This window comes from Rhodamnia argentea, chromosome 10 (genome assembly GCF_020921035.1).
Source record: "Rhodamnia argentea isolate NSW1041297 chromosome 10, ASM2092103v1, whole genome shotgun sequence".
In the NCBI taxonomy this organism is placed as follows: Eukaryota; Viridiplantae; Streptophyta; class Magnoliopsida; order Myrtales; family Myrtaceae; genus Rhodamnia; species Rhodamnia argentea.
This window is the reverse complement of record NC_063159.1, coordinates 3,924,329-3,951,919: the sequence shown is the minus strand read 5'-3', so window position 1 is coordinate 3,951,919 and position 27,591 is coordinate 3,924,329. Positions and strand designations below refer to the sequence as shown.

The 27,591-nt window shown below is 38.5% G+C and overlaps 2 protein-coding genes and 1 long non-coding RNA gene across 3 annotated transcripts; 1 reads left to right on the top strand and 2 right to left on the bottom strand.

Moving 5' to 3' along the window:
• Nucleotides 1-1,982: 1,982 nt before the first annotated feature.
• LOC115745727 (glutathione S-transferase U25-like) lies at nt 1,983-16,260 on the bottom strand. The gene is made up of 5 exons (XM_030681293.2): nt 16,220-16,260; nt 13,789-13,790; nt 5,851-5,861; nt 2,591-2,925; nt 1,983-2,512 (listed from the first exon to the last, which is right to left on the bottom strand). The coding sequence occupies exons 4-5, from the start codon at nt 2,903-2,905 to the stop codon at nt 2,171-2,173; spliced, it is 657 nt and encodes a 218-aa protein (XP_030537153.1). The 5' UTR covers nt 2,906-2,925; nt 5,851-5,861; nt 13,789-13,790; nt 16,220-16,260; the 3' UTR covers nt 1,983-2,170.
• Nucleotides 6,978-16,198, bottom strand: LOC115745730 (glutathione S-transferase U19-like). Its single transcript, XM_030681299.1, has 4 exons — nt 15,884-16,198; nt 15,457-15,798; nt 14,010-14,014; nt 6,978-6,988 (listed from the first exon to the last, which is right to left on the bottom strand). Exons 1-2 carry the CDS (start codon nt 16,196-16,198, stop codon nt 15,457-15,459), a joined length of 657 nt encoding a protein of 218 aa, XP_030537159.1. The 3' UTR covers nt 6,978-6,988; nt 14,010-14,014.
• Nucleotides 10,906-11,435, top strand: LOC115745734. Its single transcript, XR_004015937.2, has 2 exons — nt 10,906-11,174; nt 11,251-11,435. It is a non-coding gene; the product is annotated as an uncharacterized LOC115745734 (long non-coding RNA).
• Nucleotides 16,261-27,591: the final 11,331 nt, after the last annotated feature.

Sequence of the window (27,591 nt, the reverse complement as noted above, 5' to 3'; positions counted from 1 at the left end):
GCCTGCTCTGCTTTCCCAAAAATTGCGAAAACATTTCCTCCTTTTACTATTCATTCGCCCGATTTCGCTGATCTTCTACCGGCCAATTCTCCTCCAACAACCCACCATAAACCAAAATTAATAGTGGGTTTTGAAAATCATGTCAGCGCAGCCATGTAGGTCCAAGATTCAACGGAAACGGTGGAGTAATTTTTCCGAAATCGAGCGAAAACCACTCGGACACAAAAACCCTAACCGCGAACTTCCTTCACAAAATTCGTCTCCGGCGAACAACCAAATGTTGAGATACCTTAAGGCTTTTGTTCCCCCATTGCGAGCCGACCCTACTGGTCGAAAGCCAGGCTGTGACTTGTCAAAATTTGGCCAGAATCGGCTAAAAATCCCGCCGACCAGAAAAGCCGCAAAAACCATTTACCCAAAAATCCCACGAAATTCACCAAAATTCAGATAATTCAACTATAAACATAGACAAGATCAGAATTCAAGAACAAATGCTCTAATACCAATGAAGGGAACGAATCATATTTACATACGCAGTGGATTATGCGGAATTAACAAGTCCTAGCATCAATTTTGAATCACTAATTAGAGCAACATGCATGAGAACAAACGCACCTCGGTTTTTCACAGATTAAATGTCCACAATGTAGCAAGAGAGTTTGTCCCGATATCACGTTCAGAAGAAGAGAAGGGAAAATCGTCGTTGTCGTCCTCTCACTATTCTCTGTTCTTTCGTTCTATTAACGGAACTTGGCAGAGGGAGTAACGATAGATAAAAACACAAATATCACGTGGTTTCACGGATGTTCATAACTGACTTATCAACAGTGGGCATGGGAGGTGGTTGCCTACTTGGACAGACCACTGTAAACCCCATGGACGCCTACAATAACTAACCATGTATGTTATATGACATGCGAATTGACTAATGATTTTATTCTATCATGCAATCTATTCAAAACATGCAACATTATCCTATTACAATTCTTTTTCCAACTGAGCTTTCAAAAAGGAAAGAACTATACGTAATATATTATGCTCTTATTTCTTTCCTTTCCTCAATCCCACGTGTAGCTCCCAGCTATGACCATATATTCTCTTATTACGATTCATTTTCCAACCAAATATTGCTTCACATATTTTCCTTTTTGTTGCTTTCCATTCACGCGCCTTTTCCATTCTTTGGGATAATCTTTCCTTAATTTGGGCACCTCGTATGCAAAGCACACGCAACATTCATGGCTTGACCGATTTTCACATTCTTGCAGGCTTAATTCAAGATTAAATCCAAACCCTTTATTTAAGTCCATCCACCGCCGCTTCGATTTAAATACAAAAATTAAGTCTATTTGTTAATGCAAAATGCTCCTAATATCTATTTGCAATTTATCTAATATTTTCTAATTAGGGTTTGGGTTGATCCCTAATTTTTCTGCGATAAATTTCTAAATTGGTGATTAAAATTTAGATGCCAACATATGCCAAAAAATGAGGCGTGTTGTAATTTCCCTAATCTATAATGTTTTCATTTAGACTATGGAACGTGTAGGGATCCTAGTACAAGATTGTCAAATTCTGTACTTGATAGTTTGACTAGCCTATCAACCTCGGTAAATATAAAAATTACCGGAGTTAGAGGTATTCTGAAAATTGGGAAGAACTGACTCTAAGATAGAGTGAATTTGAGGATGATGTTCTCAAAAGACAATCTAATTTGAGATTCATTCCAAGTTCTAGATTTTCGAACAAATATCAAAGTTGGAAATTATTCAACGAAATAGGAGATCGTTTCGACCAATAAGAAAGCTCGAAATGAATCTTCCTTGACTTTTGTTTTTGCTTTGTTTGCTATGTTTTCATGTTTGATAATGTCAGCAACGCACGATACTCAGATGAATATGGGGAGCAAAACAAGTCAATAATGCATGAAAAGGATTTTCATCAGACAAAAAGTGTGAAATTGAGGTATATGTGCGCGGTTGTGAATGACATGCAATATATAACAATCATGGCGAGACTCACTTCTGATCTTACACATATCATTCCACTATCATACTATTATAGTGTCATGCTAGCAAGACTCATAACGCAAACACGATGTTCATCCAGAAACACTCAAAAAGGAACTCACGAAAGTAGAAAGAGCTAAGCCTCATCCAAAGGAGAGGAATTACTGCGCCTGGAGCTTCTTCCTGCGCTCCAACATCAAGTCATAGACCTTGTGCTGATCGGCCAAGGACTTGGCCACGCTCTCCCTCTGCATGCAACGCTTGACCCATCCCTCCAACTTGGGGCACTCTTCCCCAATGTTAAAGTTGGCCAGTGTCTCCAAAGCATAGAACCAGCTATAGTACGGTATTAGCGACACATCCACGTACCCAAACTTCTCGCCTCCAAAGTAGGCCTTGTCCCCAAGCTCTCCCTCCAGCACCTTCAAGCCCTCGATGAACTCCTCCTTCGCTGCGTCCAGGGCCGCCCCTGTTGACGCCCTTGCCACTCGTCTCGATGAAATCTGCACCATCGTTTCATGTTTCAAAGTTAAGCACACTTAGAAAGGGAATGTGTCGAGGATTGGGCGTTGTTGTCTTACCTTCTTGTCCACATAGTCGGCCCAGAACCTGGCGCGGGCGCGCTCGTGAGGATCGGAAGGCAAGAGAGGGGACTCGGGACCCCAGGTCTCGTCGATGTACTGGACGATGACAAGGGACTCGCAAACGGGCTTGCCGTTGTGGACGAGGACGGGGATTTTCTTGTGGACCGGGTTGCTCTCCAAGAGCAGGGGGCTCTTGTTGCTGAAATCCTCCTCCCTCAGGTCAAAGTCCACGCCCTTCTCTCTCAGGGCAATCTTGGCCCTCATCCCGAACGCGCTCGCCCAGAAGTCCAACAGTATCACTTCATCTGCCATTGAACTCTAGAAATGCTTTGCTTGTGGTGAAACGAGGTTCAGCGCAGCTGCTAGTTAAACGGAGCAGAAGAGAACAATGACCGTGGCTTTTCCTTCGAGGAGGGGCTGCTTAATGCTGTCATTGCTCGCGTCACTGTCGGGTCCAAATCTAGTCAACAATGCCCGGCCGATGAGGTCATGGCTTAGGTGTAACATGAAGGATAAATACAAATCGTGTTGTAAAGTTTGGCAGGTGGCTGCTTCCTTCTTTTTGGTGCTTCCACTTCCCCTCTACTTTTGTCGATCAATATTTATGTAACTAGGATGTGTTTATTTCAAGGAAAGTGTTCTTTCTGGAATTACTTTTTCCGATTTTCACCCATTTTATTCTCCGAAAATGAGTTAATCAATGTAAAGCATTTTTTGTCACATATCACCAAACAAAGGAAAACAATCTGTTTTCTCGAAAAATGACTTACGGAAAATCGTTTTCTTTTTTCGTGGAGTTTTTCGTGAAACAAACGCACCCTTGCACATAAGGATTTTTCGAAAAATCATTGTCGGTAATGAAACTAATTTCCGTTGAATTATTATTTCAAGCGTTACATATGATTATTTTTAGAAAAAAAATAAACTATTTACTTTTCGCGAACAAAGGGAGCCTAATGTTTGTGTTTGAATGAGCAGACGAAATATCCAAGCGGTAAAATACGCGATGAGGAAAGCGTGCACTGAATCTGTGTGCATAATAGTTTGTGAGTGAGGAGTTTTGGCTTGAGACTTGGAGACAAGTGAAGTAGGGGCATCTAGAAGCACGGAAGAACATCCAATTACCAGTGGCGGATGTGATTTATAGCATCGGAAACTTGGTAGCCCAAAAGGCTTACCATGAAATGCCTTGCACGTCTCATGAACCGATCAAATCCAATTTTTTTTGCATGTGCACACGACAGTTTATTTGGATCACGTATCGGTTCAACAAATTTAAAAAATGAATTAAATATGAATTTAGGCCTATGAAGCCTATTCAAATATGGATCTTAACCCAATTCATTTTCGACCCGTGACTTACAGTTTCTCAAAGTTACTTTTGTTCACTTGTAAATCGCCGCTTGCCCGCCCACCAAAGGCAAGTGGCGTGACCGCTAGTCCTGAATCACTAACAAACACATCCTCGCACGGCGAGACAGAGAGCCGGAGGGGAAGGCGACACGATGGCTGCTCCTGGCATTGTGCTTCGTCCCAAAGATCTGAAGCATGAGGAGGCAAGCCACCACCTGGATCCGCACCCCCCAACGAATCCAGACTCACCACCCAAATTCCATGGATAAAAAGAGGGCCGTTAACAAACAGAGTGGAGATTGAAAGAGCTCCAAGAAAGCCTTTACTAGACTGAAGAAATAGAGAATCCGAGGCATCGGTGGAAATTGCAGGAGGTGTAGACAGCGGGGAGAGATGCATTAGAACGGGACTTGCAAGTAAAACCTTCGCTTCGAGAATGGGTTATAGCTGGGAAGGTATAACAGCGGAAAGCGAAAACCATGGCGGCAGCGGCAAACGGGCCGCGGTGGTGGGCGGGCCACAGGGGCAGCCGGTGGTCGGTGGGCGGACCACGCTAGCGACGGTGGTTAGTGGCAAGCTGTGGCAGCGACGGTCGGCGAAACAGTTTTTACATTTTATTAATTTTATGAAATAAAAATTTCATGATTTGTTTAAATATATAAGTATTTAAATAATATGGATCAAGTCGGGTATGGATCATAAAATTCGTACCGTATAAAAATGAATCAAAATAGGTTAAATGGATCAATATGGATCGGACCATATTCGACCCGATTCAAATATTACCCGACTCACCCGTTTGACATCTCTAACACAACTAGCAGTATATGAATACATGACCTCCACGTCCAGATTCGAAAACTCCTTGATTCCTCGATCAATTGCGATAATGCAAGAGCTCTAGATTAATCTATCCTCGAAAGAAATAACCTATATAATCTATAAGTTTTAAATGTCAAACGCCACATTTATCCTTCCTTTGCGGTATCATAAATTAAATTATATAACAAATGTCACTTCATATCACTAACTATCACAATCAAGTACATATGTATCATCTGAGTCATGCTCAGATCATTAAATATAGACCGTATAAAATCACTAAATTGTATCATGTTGTATCCCAACAAGAAATTCACGTCACATTGATTTAAGGAATAGTAGCTGGGACAACCATGTCCTTGACATCATGGGAACGGAAGGCAATGACGGCTTAGGGAAATCAGGGACATGAGGGAATTCGAGCATTTCTGGCAATTTTGGCTTCGGTTTTGTTGGTGATTCAGGCTTTGGCAATTTCAGAAGGTGGCGGCAATTCGACTTCTGCCATGGATGGCAATTCCGTCTTCCGCAAGCTTGGAAAAGTCAGCAAGCTTTGACAGAATTCTCGTCGATTATGAAAGACACAGCGAGGACAAACAATCCCAAAATAAGCGCAAATCTTTGATAGTTTGCCATTGTTTAATCGACGAGCAAATTGAAAAACCTTATGAAGATGGTGAAGAAATTGTGAATATCGAGAAAATGGTCGAATTGTGTTCGAGGAATCGCTTGATTAAGAACGGGGACGTGGAGATTGGGGAGATTGCAAGTAATGTTTGGTAGGGAAATTAGCAAGGTGTTAGTTCAACTTCCAAACCAATTTCATTTCCATATGTTCAACATGATTTGAGCAAATTAATAATCCCAAAAGGATCTTGCCAACTCGATTCCTCTCTTTAACTTTTACTCTGTCTCTTTGCAGAGCGCAATAATCGAATGCCGCACATATGATACTAGCATACCCACGCCTCAATTCCTTTACCGACAGGGTCGCATACCTATTGGCTGTTGTTTTAGTTTAAAAGTATGTAATATCTTCATTTTTTTCCCTCTCACGTGACAAAATACATCCATAACCCAACTTAATTTTTGACTTACATCGGTTGCACCAGTGAAGCATGTCATCTAAACTTTGCACCGGATAGTTTGAAATATGGATCTTTTGTATTCAGGTTAAACCAATTTTAGTCAAAGTAGAAAAACATTGGCAATAAAAGAAATCTTGGGTTTAATGGGTTTCGATCAAATCCATTTTAATGATAACTAAAAAAAAAAAATAGCAATAAAAAAGACAAGAAAGGACATGGTGGTTCTTTCCTTCCATGTACTTGTACATCCATGACAATGTTGGTAACGTGGCTACACAACCACCACCGGTGAGTAGAAAACCCCACGCCACTTGGAACGTTGAAATTCACGGCCTGGGACAACGACCACCGCGATGTGGTTGCCGCTCTTTGACAAAGGCGGCAACGACCTTCTCAGCAATGGCCACTAAATTGTTGCTAATGGAATAAGCCTTGTGATGAGAGAAGATTTCGATTTTTGGCGTGTCACGAAAATTGGATTCTTCGATATTGTCCTTCTTTTTGGATCTCTATCAAGGTCCCATTTTGTCCTGCCGAATCAGAGTTGGTTAGATTTTATGTTCTTCAGACGATGGATTAGATTTCTCTCCCAGTTTCTAGATTGGTTTTTTCATTACGTGCACGCGTTGATTTTCTTGCTCATTGTAGCCCCAAGTCCGCTCTCTAGCAACGAATTAAACCCAATTTCTTCTAACCAAGAATGATGGCAAGGGAGCTCGATAATGTTCTTGTGGTCTCGCGTTCAATTCTAAGTGCTTGACAAGACAACGAGCAAAAACGAAGGAATTTTCCCGTTCTGCGTAGGAGTTCTGAACAAGCAAAAAAAAAAAAAAAAAAAGAAAAAAGTGTCAATAGTCAAAATAAGCCACTGCTGAACAATCTTATCAACCTTAAATGTCCAAAGGAGAAATCGGATACCGTGAAGGACCCGCAGACGTTTCAAAATCCACGGTCAATCTTTTGATCCTTTTACCTAAACATAAGCATGATCATCACGAGATTTTATGGTTGACAAAGCACCAAGAAGCTGTCGCGTTCAATGCATGGTCAATCCAAAAATGATTCCCGATGGGTCCTCTTCGCTCTAATGCTTGCCTGGCTTGTTTTGGGAAACGAATCGCCTCTTCCGATCCTCTCGTTGAAGAAGTAAACCTAACCCCAGCAGCCTCGAGCTCTCCATTGTATTTGTGTACGCTCTTAAGATTATCCTTGCTTCCCATGATCAAAATAGAGACTCGATAACCCTAATTGCCATGGACCAACCCAAAATAATAAATGAAAAGTGAGTAAATTACAAGACGAAACCTAAGAATTTACCATGAGGGACCACAGTCACAACCACATGTGCATGGATGCAAGTTAATTGATTAAGGGTGTTTTCAAAATGAGATTCCAAAAACGGACCGTACCAATGGGGTTTGGTTAGGTATAATTTCCAAAATTTCGGCTATGGTCGAGATTCTACCCGTGCCATGGGGGTATAGCCAGGGGAGAAATCTCCAACACAAAAGAAATTGTCGGGATCGGCGATGGGGTCACCCCTACCTCGGCGGTGAGGTCGTGGAGATACCTGCGCGATACCATCCTAGTTACTAGCAATCCGAGTCCGATTGCGGTGACAATGCAATGCAAATGGAATGCGGACACATGGCATATTATACAAATCAGGAATAAAATTAAATTACACTACCCTACGAAATCGAGATTGGTAACATTTAAAATTACCCCGCAAAAACATGTAACACCTAAATAATCAATGAAATAAAGCCAATCAAAAGAAAATCATCGCAAGAATTTTGCCTAATTCTTCTTGAAATACAATGAAATTTTTCAAAAATTCAAAAGTCAGCCATTAAGATCAATTTTTTCGAAAAATTTCAAGTATGCAGATCCCAGTGGAGTCTCCAAGTCGTCGCGACCTAAAATTCGGATTGAACTTCGGGTTAATGGATTACCAAATTAATTAAATGAATTAATTAACCTAGCTTGAGCTCTCCCAAGCTCTACCAATTCGCAACTTAGGTTCACATGATTTCAATCAAAAGATTTTCGATTTTTGGAGCCGCCACTGATCTTTTTTGGAAGGTAGATTAGATACCTAAATAAAGTATGGGAGAATACTTTATTTTCTGCTCACCAAAGATTTAGGTTCGGGGACTTGATTATGTTAATTTTTCAATTAACATCCTTTCGGCACCATTCTTGTGAAAATTTTCTTGATTGATGAATCCAATTGATTTCAATGAATGAATTAAGGTGAAATTTATTTTTTTGGGTTTTCTTGATTAGATGAATGCTAAGCAAATATATGACATGAGTAGTGATGATATTGACAAAATGTATTTTGACGCATATAGAGGAAAGTGAATTCTAACTACATGACGTGCAACATGAGAACTAACCTATATGACATGCAAGATGGTTTATTTTTATTTTATTTTATTTTATTTTTTGGTGACCCAGGGAACCCCCGCACGGCCGGCAGCCGGGGGGTAAACCCCGGGGGCAACACGTGCTAGCCACCACACACGTGCCACCGGTTAAGTCACCCTGCAACGCCCTCGGGATTCGAACACTCAACCTTTTGCGAGAGGAAGAGTGCGCGAACCAGCGGCGCCACCCAGGTGCGTTGCAAGATGGTTTATTTACGTTATATGGTATAGTAAAAAAAATTGCATGAATGACTTTTGGAAAAATTGAATTTGATGCAAAGTGAACATGAATTTCGAATTACATGGCATGCAATATGGATTATATTAATGACATGAAAATGCATGAATGATATATAAGAATGCATGGCGAATTAGACTATGTGAAATGCACATGAAATGTCATAACCCTTTAATGAATTTTCAGTTTTATGATTTTTGGTCCGACAATTAACACAAATTGATTAATCAAAATCCAACTTATATTAAGAGTCATCTTAAGATGTAATTTCCAAAAAACTTCATTTAAGGTCAAGATATGATGATTTTTATGATTTTTTTATGAAAAATAAATCAAATAAAAATATAATAAACCTTGAGCATAATACACCTTATAATCCAAATTTTTTCGATGAATTTGCTTCGTACCCTGGAGGTGGAGTCATAAGGTAATTTATTCACGTCGTACCCTGGAGGTGGGATCGGATAGTGAATTTGTTAATTATGAAATTTGTCAGTCCGGTCCTAAAGTTGAGGGATAGGTCAGACAAATTCATGTGCGAATAACATCGTACTTCGGGGGAGAAGTCAGATAGTCATCCATAATGAACATATTCCGAAAGACAAGGCACAAGGGAGAATGTATTATACTCAAGGTAGATTATAAAATATTTTAATTAGACTGAAGTATATAAAAAAAAAATGATTTTCGGCCAACTAGGGATAGGTGTCGAATTTTAGAGGACATAAGGTCCTATCCGTAAAGGATCATATCTTCTTAATTCAGGAAAGATCATCTCTTAGAATTTCGATGTGAATTAGATAGCTTCCAAATTTTAAAAGATATGTTCCAATATTCGAATAGATATACCTGATATTTTTGAAAATTCGATTAGACTATGAGATATGCTCAAACATTTCAAAAATATGTTGCTATCTTGCAAGATATGACCCAAATCACTTCACAATCAAATTACCAGATGATATGCTAAGTATCCAGAAAGATAAAGATGATATCCCAGATTTACTCAAATTTTTTTCGAATATGCAAGATTTAGGCAACAAACTTTCTCATAGATACGCTCAAAGTGATCCGAAAGTATATATGCACAATATCCCAAGATGTTCCAAATTTGAGATTTTAAATTAAGTAACTCTAATTTATTTGGAAATCATTCAATATTCATTAAATATTCATGTCGAGCAAATATTCTCAGAATATCAACATATTAGAAAATTACCTAATTTGAAGAACCCAATTGCCAAATTCGAAAGACCAATCCACGGATGGAGCTTGAGGCTCCCGTTGATGTTCGGCTTAGAGGATTTGCGAAAATTTTGGACCTTTATGGCACACTTCTCGCAGCAGTAAATTCAATCTCCAAACAGCACCAAACGGCAAGGATAATTGACTCAAAATAATGTGTAAATCAGCCCCAATAGAGAACAAGAAAACACGCACTGATCAGTGACAAGCAATCATAAAAAAAAAAGGTTTTTGACATCAACTTGCAGAAAATCAGCCGTGGAATGAATCTGGAATAACAGCAAACTCCAGGACCAATACAAGGACAAATCAACCCACGAACAGCTTTAGAAACAGCCCCAAAGCTCAATTGGACAGCAACTTGGAAACGTCCGGATCGTGGCTAGACCTGAAGACTAAACAGGAGCACAAGGACACCTTGAACAACAGCTTGATCGGTGAACAAATAGGCTTGGACGATCTGTGGTTCGACGACGGCACAACTATGGTTGTGGCATCGAACAGCTGGCAACACTGTCGGAGATCAATGTGAGCTACACTAGCGTCAGGATTAGGCTAGGTACCGGTGGTGGTGGGCTGATCAAGCAGTCAAAGAATAGTAGGAGCCCCGGTAACCAATGGTGGTGGAGCTCCAAAGTACACGAACTCTCCCTCTCTCTCTCTCTCCTTATTCTCACATGAACCTTTTTTTGTGTGCAAAAAACTTTTTTGCTCATCCTCTCACCCATGAACATGAGTATCTATTTATAAAGTAGGCTTAGGGTCTCCGCCAGTAATTCTGTAATCTTTTATTTCCTATGTTAAAATAGGAGATATTATGATAATATAAAAAACTGAATTGTCCTCCAAGTTTTCATTAAATCAGCCATTTACCTTGCAAATATTGGCCAAACTATAACCACAGGCTCTACTGATTTTCCACACTGCAGGCTTTGGTCCAATTTGTCAACAAGTTCAAAACCTTGAAATAATCCCTTCCGCTGCTGGTCCGATTAATATGCATGTTAAACTATATTAAACATGTTATGCATGAAAAATTTAAATTAATTATTTTTTGTGAGAACTGAACTTAATTCTCATTTTTTTATGAATAAACGACTGAAAAAGTTTATTCAAAATTTAGGTGTTAACAAAGAGCGGTCAAACAACAATATGAATTGCTTAAGTCATAGAAAGATGAAGAAATCAGAGAGGTCAATGAGCGATATAATCTCTAGAGTTTCGAATAGAATTGATCTTGCGACGCCTCAACCTCAATCACAATCGGGTTCCTCCTGTACCTTCCACTAATCAATTAGGTGATGGGCACAATGATGAACAGCACAATGATAACGAGATTGCTGATGATGATGATGATTTTGTCAGTCGTCTTATTGATTAAACAGCATGCTTGAAGAGAGATGGTAACTATACTTCAGTGCCCCTCATAGTGATTGATCTTTGGTTTGGGCTCCTCTAATATTCTTCTTGTTTTCTCAGCTTTCACGGACATCTCTCCTGTCTGAACTGGTAAGATTGGAAGTGTCTTTTCATATCTATTTATTAATAGTTTGAGTGGATATGCACTCTTGCTGTTATTTTGTGCCAAAATTCACAACTTTGCACTCGTGGTAGCCACACCTTTTAATCTGTATAAATCTAATCTATGCAAAAGTTCTCTTATCCCATGTTTGCATTATTCTGTCTAAATCGTGCTCGCTTGAACATCTTCCATAACTGTGCTGTTCAATTGACCCAGCTCTCCTTCCATTCCCTTATCTATCTTTCTTTTTCGTTTTTCTTTTCAACAATTGGAGTGACAGGTGTTGTACTCTTGCTCATCTTTTCTCGTCCTTTTTGTTTTTATCTAAAGAAATGCTGCTTTCTAAAGCTAAAGTTTTGATCTTTTCGCTGTTTGGGCATGTGGGTGTTGCACAGTCTTGCGATGCTTCATTGCTCTTGGAATCGACGAGGAGGGATCTCTCTGAGAAAGAGAAAGACAGGAGCTTTGGGATGAGGAACTTCAGGTACCTCGACACCATCAAGGAGGCTATGGAGAGAGAGTGCCCCGGAGTTGTTTCTTGTTTAGACATTTTGGTGTTGTCTGCTAGAGATGGCGTTGTTGCGGTATTTAAGAATCTTTCACCCTCCAAACTATCAATTTTCCTCTCTTGCAGATAGTGTTCGTGTCATTTTCCAAACTGCATCTGTTTCAAAGATGCGACTTTTAGAAAGATTTTCAATTGGGTCTAGTTAAGGACATTCTATGATCTTTTGCTAAATCTATGGGGAAAAAAACGAGACAATAGTTGATATTTCAAGAATATTTTCCATTTCTGAGAAGAAAATTTAGTTGTGATTGATCCCCTTCAGAAGTGCAGTTGGCCCAATTTGTTCCTCCCCAGGAAAGAACTGAGGTTGCCTATGCAAGTGCTTTAAAGTGCTCAAGATTATTTATTTACTCTCATTATGTGTACTATAACGAAAAATATTTATGTCATTCTTGTGGAAAATGTAGATGAATATATTTCATTTTTATATTATTATAATATTTAGACCGTATTAAGTGCTTAATCAATGTTAAATATAAATTCTAGAAATTAATTTTGCTTTTGATTGGATTTAAAATTGAAAAATAAAAGAAATTATTTTATCATATGATCACAAATTATAAAAGTTCGTTACAAAATTTGTCCCCGAACAGTTGTCCTCGCAAAATTCATCGCTAAAAACACATTAAAGAAAGATAAAAAAAAATTAATAAAATTTCGTCGCTAAATTTGTCCCCGAACAATATTCCTCGTAAAGTTCATCGCTAAAGAATTAATAAAAATTTGTCGCTAAATTCATCCCTGAACAATGGTCATGGCAAAATTCATTGCTAAAGACATATTATCAAGTACGTAGCCCAAAAAAATATGTCATTGCTAATTTCATTGCTAAATTATTCCAAAATAAATCAATGTTGTCGTCACTAAATAGCAACAACTTTTGGGACAAACAAATTCGTTGCTAATTAGCGATAAAATTGGCAGCGAAATTATTTGTCGCTAATTGGCTACGATTTTTTCCACGAATAGTTTCATGCAAATTAGCAAACAATTTTGCAGAACTTTCATTGCAATTTAATGACGAAAGATAAAATTTTCCATCGCTAAATTTTGTGACGTCAAATTGGCGACAAAATTCTTTTCGTTGCTATTTTCGTCGCAACTTGATTTAGCGAGGAAAGTTTTCATGGAAAATGCCATTGCTAAACCTTGTTAAGTTCGTCACTAATTAGCGATGAAATTGGCAGCGAAATTAGTTGCTGCTAATCAACGATGACTTTTTCCATGATAGGGTTCGTGGCAAATTAGCAACGAATTTTGTAGCAGAATTTTCGTCGCAATTTAGAGACGAAAGTTAAATATTTTCATCGCTAAATTTTGTGACACCGAGGTGGCGACGAAATTCTGTTCATTGCTATTTTCGTTGCAACTTGATTTCGCTAATTAGTGATGAAATTTGCAGCAAAATTATTTGTCGCTAATCGACGATGACTTTTTCCACGAATACCATTCATGGCAAATTAGCGACGAATTTTGCAGCAGAATCTTTCGTCGCAATTTAGCGGCGGAAGTTAAAATTTTTCGTCACTAAATTTTACAACGCCGAATTGGTAACGAAATTTTTTTCATTGCAATTTCATTTAGTAACAAATTTTGCCAAAGTTTTTGTGGCAAAAGCCGTTGCTAAAACCTTGTCTTTTTGTAGTGCACTTGCATGAACTTGGAGTATCTTCTTCAACCACACCTAGCGTTTATTGTGATAACGTTGGCTCTATTTATGTGTACGCTATTCCTATTTTTCACGCCAAAAATGAACCATATTGCCACTGATTATATAATTTGTTGGAGGCATATATGATTAACAAAGGTCTGTTGCGAATGTGTTACACATCAATTCAAGATCAATTCACAAATGCACTACTAAAGCCTCTTGCACAACAACAATTCATTCATATATAGTCCAAGATCGGCATTCATGATGGAACACATCTCTTACAAGGGAGTATTGGAGGAAATATCACTCTACATCAAAGCAATTTTAGAAATTGCTCTCAATAAGATTAAGAATAGTCAAGCAATTCATGTACTCTTGACAAGTGCAGCAAGAGTTTCCAAAATTAACAAACTCATTTTCTCTATTCTTGTATAGAGGATTCTATCTTTTCATGTGTAGAGGTAGCCTCTCGAAAGTTATACTATTTCATTTACTCTAGCTAATGTCTTTTCATAAATCATTAGCTACCTTGCGCTTTAAATGCATGTAAGAAATAACGGTAAAATATATCTTGTCCAATATTTCAAATAAGAGGTTGATAATTCTTCATAGAGATGCATCAAGACAATCTTTGAAGGAAACGCCGAGTCTCGAGAGATAAAGCCTATGAACCAAAAAGGTTTTGTCTTCTTGATGAAGAGACAGTGTAGTCTAATATTACGGGACTTGGATATCGGGTCAAAGAATTAAGAGCGTTGTGATTCCCCTACTCTAGAGTGTTTGCATTCAGACCTGGGAACGTGTTGGATTTGGGATCCAAGTACAAGATTGTTAGATTCTGTACGTGATAGTTTAACTGGTCTATCAACCTTGATAGTAAAATTACCGAAGGAGATAGAGAGGTACTTCGAAAATTGGGAAAGGTTGGAAATTCCTCGATGAAATGGGAAATCTAATTCTACTATTAGGTGAACCACGAATTTAATGTTGGATATTCTTATATGCTACCATATATGTTATTTAATAGAAACTGGATAACTATATATATGACCTTACGTAGCGCCCGTAAAATGATATGGATCTTATTACCATAAAAATATCTTTGCATGATTTAGCATTATTATAAACTATACTTTGTGGCAAAAAAATAAAAAAAAACTGCACTTCCTTTTGTCTATACGTGTATGAGAGCGGTAATTTTTTCGGTTTTCAAATTCGTGTCAGAAATTAATTAAAGAGCCGGAATAAAAATTTACGGTTGTATCAAACGCCATTGAAATGGAAGAGAATCCATGTATAATTTGCGGTGAAAACCGCGAGCAGGCCGAAAGCGAGAACTCTCCTTCTCCATCTTCTGGTCAGTCGTCTTCGGACAGTGACATTTGAGTTCTTCATTAGATACGGTTAGGCGGGGGCTCCCCAACCGTGGCCATTCATTCACGGGGTCGTTCGTTTCTTTTGTTCGTTTCCTAAGTAGTCGATTTGGCTTTGGCGTGCTCTCGGCGACATTTGCGGGCGAGTTTTTCTCCATTTGTCTGTTGCCAGATCTTTTGGCCGCATCACGGTTACTGCCATGTGACGTCACGCGCATTTTCAGCTCTTGCTTCGACCGGATTGTTACAGGTCTTGTCCCAGACATAAGAGTCCGAATTCGATGGATATGCCTAGCTTTTTCCATCTATCTACTAACCTTTATTTCCTTATATATTGTTTTTGCTTTGTTCGCTAAGACGGGAACTTGAGGTTCATGTTCGCAATTAACACAAACATAATATGCTAAGCGGAATGAACAAAATGCGGTATACAATTTATTAGCTGAACCAGAAACACTCGAGTACATAAAGGAACTTACACAAGTAGAAAGAGCTAAGCCTCGTCCAAAGGAGAAGGTTTGTTGAACAAAAGAGTCGTGAAACGACCATAACGGGAATTCAGGAGTACTTACTGCGCCTGAAGCTGCTTCCTGAGCTCCAACAAGAAGTCATAGACCTTGTGCGGGTCGGGCAACGACTTGGCCACGCTCTCCCTCTGCATGCAACGCTTGGCCCATGCCACCAACTTGGGGCACTCTTCCCCGATGCTAAAGTTGGCCAGTTTCTCCAAACCATAGAACCAGCTATAGATCGGTATTAGCGACACATCCACATACCCAAACCTCTCGCCTCCAAAGTAAGCCTTGTCCCCAAGCTCTCCCTCCATCACCTTCAAGCCCTCGATGTTCTCCTCCTTCGCTGCCGCCTGGGCCTCCTCCGTTAGCGCCCTTGCCACTCGTGCCAATGAAATCTGCACCATCGTTTCATATTTCCAATGTTAAGCACACTTAGAGAGGAAATGTGTTGTTAGAGATATTTTAGCGTTGTTGTCTTACCTTCTTGTCCACGTAGTCGGCCCAGAACCTGGCATGAGCGCGCTCGTGAGGGTCAGAATGCAAGAGAGGGGAATCAGGACCCCAGGTCTCGTCGATGTACTGGACGATGATGAGGGACTCGCAAACCGGCTTGCCATTGTGGATGAGGACGGGGATTTTCTTGTGGACCGGGTTAGTCTCCAAGAGCAAGGGGCTCTTGTTGCTGAGATCTTCCTCCCTTAGGTCAAAATCCACGCCCTTCTCTCTCAGGGCGATCGTGGCCCTCATCCCGATCGGGCTCGGCCAGAAATTCAACAATATCACTTCCTTTGCCATTGAAGCTTTGATAATCTAAACTCAAGAAATGCTTCTTCTTCTTCTTTTATGTGGTGAAATGAGATGAAGAGCAGGTGCTACTTATATAGGGCAGAAGAGAACATTGAATGAGGCTTTTCCTTCGAAGGCGGTGCCGGAGGAGGGGCGGCTTCATGCTGTCATTGCCCGCGTCAGTGGACGAGAAAATTCTCGGACGGTCAATGTCAGGTCCAAAGCAAGTCTCCATGTCCCGGCCTCGTGGCTTAGGTGTCACAAGAAGGAGAAATACAATTTCTTATTATAAGTTCGACTGGTGGACTTAGAGTCCAAGCTTCCATCCGTACATAAACCCAGGAATATAATATGATATAAGTCGTTGCCCTACCACTGGTAATCCTCGTGGCATTGCAGACGTTTTTGGTCATGGTGATTCTTGACTTTTTTGGTATGACCAAAAAAAAAATTAGGATTTTTGATTATTGGGAAGGGTAATGTATTAGAAAAATCTCACCTTTTATCTCATTTTCAATTATATCCCACCTTCCAAGGCGGGCATAAAAGGGCCCAACCTTTTTGTTTTCACTTCAAGAATACCTTGCAGTGAAGCTTCATTCAAAATCTCAAACAAAAATCTTTAAAGTTGAAGGTATCTATTTTATCAAAAGAAAATGCTTAATGTCCGAGATTGTATAATCCCAACCGTAGACCCACACATTATCTAGTATATTTTGCATAAAACACTCATTAATTGGGAGATTGTATGGTTAAAAATAACTGATAATAATACTGTTAAATTGTCGGGCTAGCAGCTTCCTTTTATCAAAATCCATACCACAAATCGGTGTCTAGATAAACATCTCATAAACAAGGGGAAAATACCAACAAATTTCTAGTTTATTGCATTTATGTCAATTCAGTTATAAACATTTTAACAAATAGTCAATTTTGTCTGAATCTTTCAATTGTGCTAAGTTAATCATCAACCTTTTGACGATTTACCAATTTTGTCTTTCCGATCAATTTTGATCGGAATCAATTCACATAGCATCTTAGTTATCTCACATAGTGTAAGTCATGCATTAGTCATATTCATTGTCATTTTCGTGAATAAAATGGATTCATCATTGCCTGTTTGTTTCATAAGTCTAAGTTTGTAGAACACTTGTCTCGATGGATGATGAATAAGGAACTATTTCTGCTTGCTCATACATTCCAGGTATTTCAATCTCTTCAGTAATTTATTTATACATTTGATTATTGAGTGTTCATTATTGTGTACACACCCGCATAATCACCCATTACATGTTAGTGGTTTAAGCTTAAAATCAATTAAGACTATATGCAAAATATTTTCCAGAAAAAAGAAAAATAAGTAATGAAAGGGCATAATATTAAGCTAGTGTAATCAAGTAACCGTTTTCATGAATCTCCGGTTAGCAAAAGTGAAATGTACTTTTGCATTTTACTTTGGCGCTATTTGACCCACAACCGATTAGTGGCAGCTCCATACGATAATATAAATTGCATGTCAATCGAATCACAAGGTGCGAATGGTCTAAGCTTGGGTGAGTTCGCACAAAGCGACAGTCTCATCTCATTAATGAGTAAATGACTAAGGGTGCGTATGGTAACGTTTCTGTTCCCGGAACAACTTTTGGAACAGAAACATTTTTTTCTGTTTCTGTTCCCGGCTACGATTTTTGGAAACAGAAACGCGTTTGGTAACTACAAAAAAAAAAGTGTTCAAAAGCTTTGATAAAAAGTCGTCGTCTTTGAGAGTGTGAAGGAGTAGTCTAGGAACAGAGGGTTGCAAAAAGTGTTCCTCTTGCATTATAAAATGTGTTCAAAAGCTTTGATAAAAAGTGTTCCGGGAACAAAGAAACAAGCATTTTTTGTTTCTCGTTTCTACTCCAAAAGTGTTCCCATTTTTGAAAAGTGTTCCCGGAACACTTTGGGAACACTTTTTTACGGGAAAAGTACACTAGAAGTGCCATAACTTTTGTACGGCATTCACTTAAGTGCCATAACTTTCAAAACGTTCACTTAAGTGTCATAACTTTCAAAAATCGTTCACTTGAGTGCCATGTTGACGTGGCAGCCGGAAAAGTTACTGTAGCACGCCGGAAAAGTTATTATAGACGCCGGAAAGATGACGTGGCACGCCGGAAAGCTGATGTGGCACGTCGGAAAAGTTACTGTAGCACTTAAGTGAACGATTTTGCTCCGACGTAACACTCAAGTGAACGATTTTTAAAAGTTATGGCACTTAAGTGAACGTTTTGAAAGTTATGGCACTCAAGTGAACGCCGTACACAAGTTATGGCACTTCTAGTGTACTTTTCCCCTTTTTTACCATACGCGTTTACGGAGCGTTACCATACGCACCCTAAGAATCCATGTCCACCTTAGTGGCTCACCTCGAGATAGGTCGCAACACTAACTAGGACATTGGATGTGTAAGGTTCAGGATCCAAAAAGATTACAACATTTGCTGAATAAATTAATGTAGAGAAGGGATTTTTTTGTTAGATTACTCGGAGGAACTTATTTTCCATGGGAGGAATGGGTTCGCAAAAGCAATAAAAATGGAAACATCGCAAGGATCAAGCATTGCCATGGAAGGACCGGAATATGAAATCTAAAACACAAAATATCGCAAGGATCAAGCATCGCCATGGAAGGCATACAATATTGAAGAAAACATCTCTCTACAGTTAAGCAATTCCAGAAATTGCTCTAAATCAGATATTAAAAAAAAAAAAAAAGTTAAGCCATTTTTGTGCTCTTGGCAAGGAAGAGTTTTCAAAGTTGACAATCTCATTTTATCTTTCCATGTATAGAAGATTTTATCTTTCCATATATAGAGGTTGTAGCTCAGAAAAGTTATTTTGTTGTATTTATTCTAACTAATATCTTTCGAGAAATCATTACCTACCTTGTACTTTAAATAGATGTAAGAAACAAAAGCAAAGTATACCTTGTCAAAATCTTCATGGTATCATAACCTATTGCTCACCAGCATATAGTTCGTTTTCTTTTTTTTTTTCCAATGGCAGAAGAATCCTCAAAGATTAGCGTTCCTATGTTAGTCAGTAGTCCCTATTCAAATAAAACCACTATGCTTGTGTCAATCAATGCGGATGTGCAAGTACCCCTCAAGTCGTCACCAAGAAATTATCCTTCTTGGATATCTCAATTTAGTTTTCTGCTCCTCGGCTATGATTTAATGGGTATGTAGATGGAACTGTATTATCTTTGTAGTATCACTTTACTCAGATGGTGGTGGAGACTATTTGAATTTAAAATAATTTTTCTTGTCTCGTGGGATTATATATTTGCATACACCTCCATACACACACCAACATAATTGAATCGTGGATTGTCGTCATGGGCATTGTTCTCGAAAGGGGTCTTACATTGCTTTTCAAAATTATCTACCTACACCAGTCTTAGGACTCAAATATCCTTTTGAGACACTTTTCGTTTCCTACCCAAATTACTTAAAATTTGGAGTCTTTGGTTGAATATGTTGTCCTTGGATTAAGCCATATGACAAGGCACACACTTGATTATTGACCAAAACTTTGCATTTTTCTTGGTTACTCTCCTAATCAAAGTGCTTACAAGTGTTATGACCATCAACTAAATAAAGTCTTTATCTTTTGTCATGTGTTGTTTGATTAGTCCATCTATTTCTTCACCAAACATGATAAACTGCTGAGTGGTAGCACTTCTTAATCCATGTTTGTACCACCTCCAAATACATGTGCACCCTCTTAATTTTTAATAAGGAATTCAGCCACATTTTCCAACACTAGACACCTAAGCCATATACATGCTATAAATGGTCAAATGAGTCTTCCAAATTGAATGGTCAGAGAAGTTCTAGATCATCACTTTAAAGGCCTCACAACTTTGATTGACATACAATTTAACATCCCCAATGCAAGTTCATCATCACCCACACAAGCTCCATTTATGCCTCCGACGGACTCAAACACCGCATCCGGCCCCTCCATCACAATTGTTGTAGTTATTAACATGTTCTCATCGAATGATCACTCGCTCCCACAATAACATTTACAAACCCAAACATATACACTCACCCACCAAATATCCGTTACCTCCATCATCTAAATCACTTGTGTTTCCCAAGCCTTAAAAGACCCAAAATGCGCGCTGCTATGTCAGAGAAATTTAATATCATCCTCCAAAATGGTACATGACAGCTTGTATCACTAGAGCCTCATCATAATATCATTGACTGTTAGTGGATATTTTAAGCCAAGCGGAACTCAAATGGTAGCATAGCTCGGTACAAGCCAAGGGATTCCACTAACGGTCGGGACTTGATCGTGGCCATATGCTTAGCCCAATTGCTAAACCTACCACAATACGATTTTTTTTTTCTGTCTAGCCTTATCAACCGATTGGCCTCTTCTACAATTGTTAGTCAACAATGCCTTATTACATGGCACTCTTATGGAGGAAGTCTATATGCAACAGCCATCGATTTTTTTTTTTTTTTTTGTCTAACCTTACCAACCGATTGGCCCCTTCTATTATTAGATGTCAAAAATTCCTTCTTACATGGCACTCTTACGGAGGAAGTTTGTATGCAACAACCATCGGGTGTTGTCAATAAGTCATATCCCAATCACATAGTATCAAACACTTAGATTCTTTGTCATTTCATTTGGATTTATCCAATCCCAATCAAATTCATCACTCTTGATATACAAACATGATAGAATCATTGCTCATTTCTTGATTTATGTAGATTATTTGATCCTGATAGGAATTGATGCAAAATTGTGCAAAAGCTTCTGAGAGCGCTTGTAGGTGAATTTTAACTAAAGACATTGTAAATAATGAGAAAAGTGACATGATCTTACAATTTAATTATCCCGAAATCACCAAAAAATAAACGAGAAACAATAAAGAACATAAGAGATTTGCATGGTTTGATCCGAGTGTTGGTATCTACTCCACGGGTAGAGCCGGTATCAAATATTCCACCAATAATTGGAGAATGAGAGCTACAATTGCTCACATGCTCAAGTGTTCTCCATACCAAAATTAATTCAAAATCCACGGTATTTATAAATAAAATAACTCATTTTGATTGTAAACATTGCGTTACAAATTACCAAGTGTTCAAGTGTAACGAATAGGGATGTCCAGGGCGTCCGCCCGATCTTATTACTAATAGGCTCTGCTTTGATCTTATATTATGTATGTATTAGAGGGCGCATGCGAAAACCAGATAACTAAAAACAAACAACGGCTTTACAAAATCACATAAGTGCATGCGTAAAGAAAGGGCAGACACACCTATTAAGGTATGACCTTACTCACAAGGTTTGCTAATTTGTATGACAAGTGGATAGATAGCACACACAAATCATGCAAGTGAAAACATTTGGTATTATAATAGATAACTTGCTAATTACATTATCTTCTTTACATAAACAAATATGAAAATGTGCTGGAGGATTACAAAGGGAAACGTCTACTCCATAGTACTATCCGTTATCACCATCGTCATGCGCCAATCAAGCATGCAACCAACCACAAGTTCATTCATTAGTTTTCATTTCATTTCCGAGTTCATGAGGGACACAGGCCTTATTTTTTTCCAATGGACATGGGCTTTGATTCCGAGGGATTAATACCTCGGCTTTTCATCCATGGAACACCCGCTATGGGAATCATGAGGGACACGGACCTCAATTTTCTCCCAAACTCCGAGGCTTCTGAGGGACACAGGCCTCAAGCATTTCATTCTAATGGGACACAGGCCATAGACTTCCCGATTTTCACTCGGGCTCCCACGAGGTGTATTATTCGGACACGAGCGGATATCAAACATTCTCGTCGGGACATAGGCCGACGGGATCCCATGGCCGATCAATGGGCGAACGAAACTCGAGTCTTCCTCTTTGTCGCGCGGCTTCCCATGGCCAAACAAGGGGTGACAAGCTCCAACAAAGGGGATGAGAGCTAGACAAGGTCAAGGCCGAGGTCGAGGAGCGATGGCCATTGCTGTTGCCGTCGATTGTGAGCTCGAATGGGCAACGAGGGCGTAGCGTGGGTCTCTCGGCTCTCGGGCGAAAGTAACGAGGGCAAAGGGAAGGGACGAAGTCCACGAGAAAGAGAGGGGGAGGGTATCGCAAAGAAGGGAGGGGAAGAGAGAATGAGAGAAGAGAGAGAAGGGAAAGGTTTATATAGGGGGTTTAAGCGATCCATTTCGCGCTCAATTCCGAGGCGAACTCACCCGGATCAAAACAAAATCTCATAACGTCGTCCACAACTCATAATATCACATCGTCGTCAATTACTCAATCCATTACACCGAGTGTCGAACTCGAACTTTATTTAGAATCATATAACATTATGATCACAATATAAACTTCATTACACAATCCATTTCGTACTCTAAACAAATTTGTTGAAAATTCCATGCATCACATCAAGTCCAAACAAAAGCTTTATGTATAGCGGAATCAAGAACTCCTTCACGTCCTTTCTTTTTCCCTCCTTACAGCGGCTTATCTACGTAAAGGAAACCACGAAGTCTTATTTTCCTTTTGCGGTGTTACGGGAAGAAAACAAACCTAGGCTTTTATTTTCTTTCCTCTTGTTACTACGTGGGCCCCAGTAACTATATGTTTAGATGATACATGTGACCCTCTTCTTTTCGTACTCTCTTGGTACCGCAAAAGGATCCAATGTACGGATCCCTTTGAAGAGTCAACTTTCCCGATCGGTCAAACTCAAACATGGAATTTTCTTGTTCTCCAACGAAAAGCAGTCTTCAAAATTATCAAGTTCCACCGCCCTCTAAATCTAACTTTGATTCTAATAAAAGGCCAAAAAGGATCTAGGACATCACTTCTTGACAACTAGGGTGATCCCCATAAAGTCCGATATCTTTCTCACAAAAAAAAAATAATAATGTAAGAGATATTCTTAATCGAGCAACCATGTTTGGAGCAAAGGAGGTTGCCACCCCATTAGTTGGCGGCCCTTTCACTCTTGTTGATAGGTCACCTCATACATGCAACCATGCTTAGAGTGCTATTAAATATGGCTGAGCATGGGCCGAGTGGATAGGTTCTAGACCTAAACCCCGAAATCGATCCAGTTATAACCGGTTCCAAATTTTTGAAACCTGGAACCTACTCTATTTATCCTTAAACCCATTTTGGAATCTACCCTATTTTTTTCGGTTTGGTTCGGTTCTAGGGTCTACTTGAGAACCTATTTTTCTTTTTCCTTTTTTCCCAACAAAATAATATAAATAGCAATGACACAATTCAAAGTAAAAGATAAATAATAAAACTCACTATCCACCAAAAGCAACAGTCTTTAATATGAGCAATAGAAATTACAATCTACCAAAAACAGAGGGGATGATGTGAGCGAGACTAGTTTTTTTTTAACGGTTGTTAAAAATCGATTCCAAAACTGGTCTAGTTCCTAGGTACTTGGGACCGAGAATCGACCTGATTTGAACCGTTTTCCAAAATTTAGATCGATTCCCCGACCGATTTGAATGAGAACCGATTCAACGACCTATTTTTCAGATGGTCCAATCCGAATTTCGAGTAAACCAAGTCCGGTTGCACACCCCTACTATTAAATATGATTTACATTATCACAAAAGGACCATCAATCATGGCCTGCACTTACAAAGTAGTCTTTCTCCATCACCTCATGCGTTTTCTAATACCGATTGGGCGGGCAATCCAGATGACTATACATTGTCTATATTAGCCAGAATCCTATATCGCTCCGAAAAACAACAATACTTTGCTTGTTAATCCACCAAAGCCAAGTATTGCTTTGTTTTTGCGACAGCTTCTTAGTTTACATGGGTTCAATTTCTCTTGCATGAACTTGGAGTATCCTCATAAACATCACCTAGCATTTTTTACAATAATATTGGTGCTACTTATGTGTGCGATAATCCTGTTTTTCACTCCAAAATGAGACATTACCATCGATTATCACTTTGCTCGTAGCATGCTTAACAAAGGTTTGTTTTGAGTGAGGCACACATCCACTCATCGACTCGCAAATGCACTAACAAAGCCTCTTACATGACAACGATTTATTCATTTATGATCCTACATTGACCTTCACAATGGAATGCCTCTCTTACGGGGGCATACTGGAGGAAATGTCACACTACAACAAAGCATTTCCATAAATCGTTCCCAGTCAAATTAAGAATAGTCAAGCAATTCTTGTATTTTTGGCAAGTGCGAAAAGAGTTTCCAAAGTTGACAAACTAATTTTATTTTTCCTAGTATAGAGGATTCTATCTTTCCATATATAGAGGCAAAAATTATTTTATTGCATTTATTCTAACTAATGTCATAAATCATTAGCTAACTTGTACTTTAAGTACATGCATGAAATAACAGTCAAGTGGGGAAAAGTGTTAAAAAAAGTCATAAACCTATTGTATTAGTGCCAATTAAGTCCTAAATCTTTGTTTGGTTCCAATTTAGTCCTAAACCATTTGCATTAATGCCAATTAAGTCCTAAACCTTTATTAGTGACAATTCGGTCCTAAAACTTCTGTATTAGTGCCAATTTAGCTCTAAATCTTTTCTATTTATGACAATAGAGTCAATTCGACCAATTTTGATCGAAAATCGCTGATATGGACATCGATTGTCTTACGTGGCACGATTACGGCGATATGGATATTTTTTAAAATATTTTTTAGTATTTTTAAAGAATTTTTAAAAAATATTTTCTACAATAACTAAAAAATGCTTAAAAATTATTTAAAATATTAGAATAATGTGAAAAAAAAAAGCCTAAGTCGGCGCCAGCCATGCCATGTAAAACAATCAACTTCCACTTTAGCAATTTTGGGCCAAAACTAGCCGGATTAAAGCAATTGGTATAAATACAAAAGATTTAGGACAAATTGGCACAAATGCAAAAGGTTTAAGACTGAATTGGCACCAATAAAATATTTAGGACTTAATTGGCACGAATGCAAAAGATTTAGGACTAAATTGGCATCAAAAGAAGGTTTATAACTTAATTGGCACTAATGCAATAGATTTAGGACTTTTTTGACACTTCTGCCTAGTAAAGTGTATCTTGTCCAATTCTTCAAACAAAAGGTTGATAATTATTTAGAGAGATGCATCAAGACAATTATTAAGGAAAAGCTAAGTTTGCGGAGATCTTGCCTATATACCAAAATGGTTTTGTGGTCTTGATGAAGAGGTAGTATAATCTAATATTACATAACCTTGACATTAGGATGTCATGACCTGAATTTTCATTTAATCTAGGCTATGGATTGCTAAGCTTTTAAACTTGACTTGGACTCTCCCAAATTCACATCAAATCGCAACTTAGGTTTAAGTATTTAACATGCTAAAAAGATTAATTCATTCAGTCGCTACAAATCAATTTACGACAGGTTGATTAGACATATAATTATAATAATGGAAAAATTATTTTACTCCTATGAACTATAGATTTTGAGTCTGTGGATTTGGTTATGCTAAATTACTCTACCGCCCTTTCGTTACAATTTAGAAGAAATGCTTTGCGTGCAGTTTAGATTCATTTTAGGACTAAACCACTAACATGCCAAAGATGTTCATGCAAGTGCACAATCATGAAATAAGCATCCAATAAACCAAGGCAAATAAATTCCGGAAAAGAAAGCAAGCGATTATTTTTGGGGTTTTCACTTCTTAATGAAATGACTAAACTGCGTCATATGTAATACAATTATGAACCCTAAATGTAATGACGGGAAAAGTTGCAAACTATTCTAATGCATTAACTAAGCTAACATATTGTGCAACCATTTAATTATGCAACATAATCCTACTGACACGCAATTTTTATTTAGTACAATCGAAGGGAACAAATCCTATTTACAAATGTAATGGATTATGCGGAATTAACAAGCCCTAGAATTAATCTTGAATCATTGATCGGAGAAATGCATCATAGAACGAACGCACCTTGGTTTTTCACAGATTAAATGTCCACAATGCAACGAGAGAGTTCGTCCCAATATCACACTCGGAAGAGGAGAAGGGAGAACCGTCGTTGTCGTCCTCTCACCGTTCTGTGCTCATTTGTTCTGTTAAAGGAACTTGGCGTAGGAAGGAACGATAGATAAAAACACGAATATCACGTCATTTCATAGATGTTGATAATCGCCTTATCAACAATGGGCATGGGGGGTGGTTGCCTACATGGGCGGACCACCGTAAACCCCATGGATCCCAACATCTCCCACTTGCCCACGAAGGGCAAACAACTCCCACTTGCCCATGAAGGGTCAATAACTCCTGCTCGACCACGAAGGGTTAAACATAACTCTCTCTCTTTTCTGCAAAGTTTATATTAATAAATAATCCGTGTGACCAGCATATTGTGAGAACTCATTGCCATACATCCGTTGGGAGTATATAGCAGCTCAAAATGGACATATTAACTCAAAGTAGATCCAGTTTATAGTACCCTAGATCAATCAGTCACATTTATATCATATTTCTCTTCATCTCTTTAAGCATTGCATGTGCATTGCATTCACAATCATGATTAAACTCAAATAATCATAATTGGTCGACTTGTGAACACATAGATAGAATGTAACATCAAAATAAGTTGATCTTCCTCTTCCCTTAAACCTCTCAATCTCGGTTCAGCTCGCTTTTCTAGAAATATCACATTAGATCGAATCAATTTCATGACCATTGATAACACCCTAAGATAGTGAACATCGAATAGAAATCTTGAGAATAAGCAAGAGTCGTGAGGGGACTTAATTGAGGAACTTTTATCCTCAAGAGTCTCACACAGCTTAAAAGTTGAGATCAAAACTTCCGCCAATTCTTATTGATTGTCTCATGCATACGTAATATGAAGTACATATTAATGGTATTTTCTCCTTTCCCATGGAGCGTATGTCTTTCAACTTAATACCGTACAGATGATAGCTTAGACATACTTAATGTCTAGCTTAAATTCACAAATCTACTCTCTTTGAAATAATCCATCAGAACTCACATTTGGCATTAAAGACGGATAAAGTGAAATATGTAGGTTATTTTACTTTCGAACATAATGAATATTATGATATCATCTTGATACTGCTTTAAGGCGACATCTATATTTTAAGCTCAAGCCCTCAATTATCACCTAGATAATGAGTTTAAAATTGTCTCATCTTTATTTATGACATAGTAAATAGAGACAATTACCCGTGTATGTGGGCTAATCTCCATCCGTCCGACATACCTTCTTAAAGTAATGCACTAAGCATCAACATGCATAAATGTTGTACAGGCTCATAGGCATCAATAATAATAACAAATACCATTAATTATGAACTTTGGGAAATATAAATATCTAGTACT